A 6,866-nucleotide genomic window follows, 5' to 3' on the forward strand; every position below is an offset into this window, starting at 1 on the left:
TTTGAATCAATCTGCATCCCTTTTACTTCTCAGGATCAAGAGAGACGGGGGTGTGGGGGTTGCATAGAAAATTGAAACTCTAGGGACTAGGAAGGGCAGCAGCTTTTCAGGAAAATACAAAGGGATGTAAAAATACATCAACTCACAATTTCAGAGCAAACCCCCTTCCCCGACGTACAGTTTCCCAAAAATCTCAGCGTGTCTAAAGCTCCAGGAGGCTGAAAAGGAACAATACTTTTCTTAAACAACTCACCCAGCAATTCACACAGGAGATTCACAGTCTTAATAGGTATTTTATAAAAATATAAATATGGGTTACATCATGTTGTCTTTACAACACTGGACAGAGCTCCCTTTAGACTGGGTTTATAACCAAGATTTCTTTTTAAAAATCCATCTAGAACTTGGCTTTACAATACACTTTTTAATATCATGTCATAAATGTTATGACATTTCATTGTGGCAAATCCATTTACGTAAAAAAAAAATAATGTGCAACCATCTGGTAACAACGATAAAACCTCACTAGGAAAGGTCCTGTTCCCACCCCATAACTATCGCACAGAAGCACCAGTGGAAGTTCTGGACACCCCCTTCCATGCTCACAGACAGACTTCGGCCAAGCAGTTCTTTGCAAATTACAGCAATAACAGTAGACACTTTTGACAGGGCTTTTTTTCTTCTTTAAATCTAGAGCTTTTAAAATCATCTCAAATTGTTGAAGTGGAAAAAGAACAAAAACAAATGAAAAACCCAACAAAACACAAACAACTGCAGGTGAAATTATCAGAGACAAAGCAGAATATTCAGTGCAATGGGAAATAATCAGGGCAGACCCTAGGGCTTTGTTTTTTTTTTTTTTAGTTTTAAGACCAGGAAAAGAAAAAATGAACAAAAAAAAAAAAAAGGCATATATCCCAAACCATATTTTTGAAACACTCACCATCAGCTTCAAACAAAACCAGGCTCACAATCTTCACCCACAAATATATACAGACATGATAAATAGGTAAGACACAACCCCAATAAACCAGCAGGTAACTATTTTCTTTTCTCTTTTTTAATCAGAATGGTTTGGATGCAGGGAGCAAGAGAGGAAAAAGCAGGGAGATGGCAGTGATACGGATGGCTTTAGTGCAGACGAGAAGAGGGCTGAAAGACCAGCGGGAGAAAGGAGACTTCTGAACTTTTCCGCATTTTCCAAATGGATGTTCTTGTGCCATAGCAATAAAAAAAGCAGCATTTGCGATTATACGTGCAGTCACTTCAAAATGCGCCTTCGGGTGGCTTGCTCTGCTTTCTCCCTTTCCTTTATAAAGATATATATGGTGGGATATATATCTCCTATTAAAGGTGGGTGAGTGTACGTACGTCAAGTGAATCGTTCTGCATTGAGAAGTGTTATCCAAGTTTCACCAAAAGAAAAAATAAAGTTCCCAAACTCTTTTCAGTAGTTTTCCAGCATCTCTGTAGGCAGCAGAGAGCGCTCGCGCCCCTTTTCTGTGCAAAAGCAAATCCTCTGCCTCTAGAGTTTATTTCTTTTTTTTTTTTAAACAGTCCAGGATTTGCTAATCCCCCTTTACACACAAAACCACAAGGACTCAATGTCTTTTCCTGGGATCTCACGTGTGCTAAACAGATTCGTGGAGTGGGTGAGGATGCAGACTTTCTTCGGACACCCAATGAAGAACCAAAGCAGAAAACCCAACGCAAAATCAACCAAACCCAGAAGCAATCGGGGTGAGAAAACCACGTCTGTCATATTCCAACGGAGTCGCCTCGACAAAAAAAAAAGTCAGCGGTGGGAAAACCTTGGAGAGGAAGACTTTCCTGCTCCTCCTCGCCAGGAAGGCCGCGGCCGGCCGGGAGCCCCTGCCCATGGACGGGGCATCGGACCCGGGTCCGGGGCCGGCACCGGAGAGGGGACCCCAGCAGCAGTGGGGGTCTGCGGGGTGGCTTTTGGGGGGCGTTGAAATGAATTAGTTTCTGAGCCAGAACACTTTAAATGGGAGGGTCGGGAACAAGGAGGGCGGGGAGGGGGATTAAATATTAGCGGAGAGGGAACGGGGCGGGGGGTGTTAAAGCATCTGCCCAGATGTCAAACTGAAATCGTGAATACTGTGAGTGCAGCCGAGGTAGATGGAGGAAAAAACCCACGTTACAGTAGGAAACAACCTTGGAAGATTAAAACAAACAAACAAACAAACAAAAAACTTAAAAATGTGGCGTGTTCTGCGTGGGGCCCCAAATCTTCGCCAAACCCGCCCCGGGCGGGGGCGGGAGCAGCTCTGGCGGCCGGGGGAGCGGGGAGAGTCCCCGGCATGGCCGGGGGAACGCGGGGTGGGGGAGACCCGGCATCACCGGGCGAGCGGTCCTGGCATCAGCGGGCGAGCGCAGCGGGGGCAGTCCCGGCATCACCGTGCGCCGGCGGAGTATTTGGCCTTGGTGATCAGGTAGAGGACGATGTCCTGGTGGCCCCCGAAAGCGGCGATGTGCAGGGCGCTCCAGCCGTCGCGGTTGGCCAGGCGGATGTCGGCGCCGAACTTGACTAGGAGCTTGACGAGCTCGAGGTTACCGTCGATGACGGACTGGTGCAGCGCCGTCTGCCCCTCGGGCCCGAAGGAGTTGACGTTGAACTCGCAGTTCGTCATGTTCTGCAGCAGCGACTGCAGCTCCTTGGTGTTGCCGCGCCGCACCGCCTCCTGGAACACCCGCTGGCTGGGGGGCGGCGGCGGCGCCGCGCACGGCGACACCTCGCTCTGGCTCATGCCGCCGCCTCGGCCCCGCCGCCCCGCATGGACGGCGACGGCGGCGCCCGCCCGGGCATGCGGCGGCGGGCGGGCGGTGCTGCGGCCGCTGCCGGGGCTGGGCTGTGGTGCCGCCGCTGCCGCCGGGCCCGGGCCCCGCCGCTCTGCGCTCGCTCCTCCGCTGCCCGCGCCCCGCAGCTCTGCAGCGCCCCGGCCCGCGCGCGCCTTTTACCCGCCCTTTTATTTGCATAACAATGGCACGGCCTTGACGCGCCGCGGGGGCGGGGCCGAGAGCCGCGCGCCTACTGGCCCGAACGGGCGCGGGAGGCGCGGCAGAACGGGGAGGTCACGCCCCCTCCGCGGGGTGAGCGGGACGGGCGCGGGCGCTGCGAGGGAGGGAGGGGGCGATGGGGGGCGCTCCCGCCTTGGCTTTGCCCGGCCCCGCTCGGGGGCCGCGCTCCCGGCTCCGCTCGGCTCCGCTCTGTTCCGCTCTGTTCCGCTCGGCTCGGCTCGGCTCGGCTCGGCTCGGCTCGGGCCCCGCAGTCGGGATCCGCAAGAATGACGGTCACCAAGGGGCTGCGGCTACCCCCGATTTGGGGTGACACCGTGTTGCTGCGGGCTTGTGTCCCCGTGAGCCAACAGGGACGGGTCACAGAGCAGAACAGGGCGTTCAGCTCGCGGGGTCCAGCGCCTCTGCAGGCTCCCAGGGGGGGCTGCACCGGGTTTTAGGGACCCACGGGTGAGATTGATTTAAGGCGGAAAAGATGAAGCTGTACAGCCCTGTACAATCATGTACTGCCAGCCCTGGAGTGGCTCAATTCGCCTGCCCGGGGCTTCATCGGCCAGTCGATGACCATGTTCCTGGTGCGGGAGTTCTGGGAGCTGTGGACACCACAGGGAAGCGGAAAAACGGGGGAAAAAATCCCGAAAGCAGTGCATCAACCAAAAACGATGCTGAGGGGACCCTCCGGGGGGAGGGGGGGGCTCTCTTGGCCACCCCCACCCCAACCCTCCTCCTGTTCCCATTTGGTCCCTGGGAGCAAACGGCGAGTCCAGGTGGGAAGCGGCGCTCCCGGGCCAGCTCCCACCGCCTGCCGGGCATTTGGTCAGCAGGAGAGGGCGGGAGGTGCGGGGAGAGAGGAAGGAGCGTGTCATAAACCGAGGTGACAGCGGCCGCGCCGGGGCAGCTGGGTGGCAAGCTGCTGTCACCTGGCACTGCTGGCGTGTCCTTTTGGGAAGGGAAAGGGAGAAATCCGCCTACTGCTAAATTCAGCCCCAGCAGATGAAATGTGCCATCACGGAGTGTCTGTCGCACAGCTGGAGGATAGTGGCCTTGAGCTCCGAGTGTGACTTGCCCCACCGCCTGTTCCCGTGGCTTTTCCCAGCAGCTGGAGTAGTCTGGGAACACTCCTGCCCCATCTGGGTCCTTCTCATCCCACCTGGATTTAGGCTGTAAGGAGTTGTTGAAGCAGCTCCTCATTCTCCTCCCATAAGGGATCTGCTTTTCTAAGTCAATTTCTGCAGCTAGTTCTTCTCATCCCTATCCCCATTCCCATCTTCACATCCATCCCCATCTCCACTCCCATCTCCTCATCTCCATCCTGTCCTTGTCTCCACCCTCATCCTATGCCCATTTACACCCCCACCCCCATCACCACCCCCATCCCCATCCCCATCTCCATCCCCAGCCCCATTCAATCCCCATCCACCCATCCCCATCTCAATCCACATCCCCATCTCCTCACCCGTGCCCCTCTCATCCCAATCTCTATCCCAATTCCATCTGTCTGGTCTCTGTCTGACTGTTTGGCTTCCTCCGGCCAGAGCTGCCCCGGTCACACCTCTCTAATGTGAGTGTGTTGCGGTCCATCGTTCTCACGGAATAGGAGGGATTGGAATGTTACTGCTGCTGGGGGCTGCAGACCCCCCCCCTCTGCTCTCCTGTGCCTGTGCAGCTTCTACCAGGATGTCCCTGCGCCGCTGGGGCCTCTGCAGCGCCAGCACAGGGCACTGAGATGGGCTCAGCGCTCGAAGCTTTGAGGGTCCGTGCAAGAGCCAGGTCTGGCCGTGGACACTGAATAGGCGTCCCCCCCGCCTCTGTCCCGTCCCCCGGAGGGCCCCGTGCCGGGCAGCAGGCGGTGGCTCTGTCCCCATCACCCCAGCCACGGTGTCAGCGGGAATCACCAGCGGCAATCCCTGCCCTGTCTCCTGTGTCAGCTCGCCGCGGCGAGCGGCGGGACGTGCCGTGACTCACGGTAACTCACGGCAGCTCCGGTGGTGCCCGGGGGCCGGCACAGCCCGGCAGCGCAAATAGCGTGCGGGTAGCGCCGGAGCCACAGCAGCCCGTGACCGTACCCGGACACTAATCCCAGCAAACCCATCACGACAAAGCTGGAAAAGGGAAGGGAGTGGGGTCGGGCAGCAGCTTTGACGGACGTAGGTGCGATGGCCTGGGTGTCGGGGCTCTGCTTTGCCTGGCTCGCCCTCTCCTATTTACTCCTAAATATCCTGGGACAGCTGATTTTGTGTCTTTACTGGCCGTATTCTGCGAGGTGTAGAGCCCTGTGAGCGAGCCGTGGGAGAGTGGGAATTGCTCACACCTCCCCGGTCTGGGGCTTGGCCAGAGTTACATCCTTGCAAGCAAATCTGCATTTGCCAGTGACATTGGTGAGAAAAAGAGCGCGGGCAGGGACCCAGCCATGCAAATGCTCGGGACCGGCAGGTGGGGGCAGGACTCGGTCTGGGAACGAGGCCAGAGAGGGATGGGAAAGAGCCAAAAAGCAAGGGGGGGGGGGGGGGGGGGGGAGAGGGAAACGGGAAATAAAAAGATTTGAAAAGCTGCATTTCAGCTCGAGTTTGTACTCAGCTCTGTAACCGGAGAGGAACCGGGAGCGGTGTGACGGCCGGGCCAGGGCTCCCTGCACGGCTCCGCTGCCCGCCGGCTGCGAAGGGGCTGTCAGGGGCCGCGGCCGGCGCTGGGAGGCCCCTGCCCTCGCTTTATGGGGCCCTGCAAAAGCAGTAGTCCCACCCAGTGATTTACCCGCTCCCTTCTGAGGCGAGGGGAAGACGTGGCGGGAGGCGGGGAAGGGCCCGGAGCTGCGATGCCTTAAGCAAACGGTCACGCCGAGAGGTGCGGAACAAATTTCCCCTCCTCAGGAGACGTGACGGCCAAATTTCCCCGTGCCCGTGAGAGCCTGCGGGAGGGAGAAGGGCCGGCTGCCACCGGCATCGCCGGCGGGGCTCAGAGCCGCCTCGGGACTGGGCGCGCTGGGCTGGGCACGTCGCAGCCCTCTTCCAAAAAACCCCAGCGGGTCGTGCCCATCCTCCCGGCCAGCGAGAGTCCAGCCACCCCCCGAGGCCTCCTTGCAGGGAGCCGGAGAGCCGGGGGGACGGATCCGGGGCAGGCGGCGAGGGGGCGTGCCCCCACTTAATTCATTAAAATGTGTCGGAGAGCGTGGGAAAGACGGGAGCTTTTCTTCCCAGCGCAGAGCCGCAGCGAAAGGCGTGCGAGGGAGAGCGCCCTGCCCGCTCGGCTCCCCGGAGCCGGAGGAAGCGCGAAGGTTTCCTCCGCCGCTGGCCACGCCGCCGCTTCGCCTCCCGGCTCTTTGGCAGAGCGGCTGCCGGAGCCCCGATGGGGAAGCGCGGGGCTCGGCCGGTGCCGCCCGCCCCACCGCGGAGATGGGGCTGTAGGGATGCAGGGAGCCCACCCGGGGCTGTGGCTGCTGCGTGGGAACAGCCTCCGTTGTGCGGAGTCACCTCTGGGGACAGAAAGGGGATCCCTGTGGGGATGAGGTGGGGAAGGGGTCGAGGGGGGTCTCAGGAGGGGACACCCGTCCTCCATGTGGTCTGAAAGCTGCATAAGCAGGGGGGTGACCGTGGGATTGGCTTCATGCTTTCCCCATGGACACATCGCACACCAGGTGCCTTCGGTGGCACCCAGACTTTGCCTGTGTGGGCTGGGACCCTGCCAGCCCTGCAGGCAGAGCTCCTGAGGCCAGAGCTGGGGGTTTGCAAGGGAAACTTCATGCTCTTGCAGTGAAGATGTGTGGGTGCCCCGTGTCCTCTGCAGGGAGCACAGCACCACAAGAAAAGCTCTCACGAGTGGTTTGGAAAGTTCTG

At 58.5% G+C, this 6,866-nt stretch overlaps 1 protein-coding gene across 1 annotated transcript; it reads right to left on the bottom strand.

Annotated features, from left to right (window-relative positions):
- Nucleotides 1-279: 279 nt before the first annotated feature.
- Nucleotides 280-3,032, bottom strand: NRARP (NOTCH regulated ankyrin repeat protein). Its single transcript, XM_054646529.2, has one exon. The coding sequence runs from the start codon at nt 2,766-2,768 to the stop codon at nt 2,415-2,417; it is 354 nt and encodes a 117-aa protein (XP_054502504.1). The 5' UTR covers nt 2,769-3,032; the 3' UTR covers nt 280-2,414.
- Between the last annotated feature and the right edge of the window lie 3,834 nt (nt 3,033-6,866).

The sequence above is a fragment of the Agelaius phoeniceus genome, chromosome 21, assembly GCF_051311805.1.
Source record: "Agelaius phoeniceus isolate bAgePho1 chromosome 21, bAgePho1.hap1, whole genome shotgun sequence".
Taxonomy (NCBI): domain Eukaryota; kingdom Metazoa; phylum Chordata; class Aves; order Passeriformes; family Icteridae; genus Agelaius; species Agelaius phoeniceus.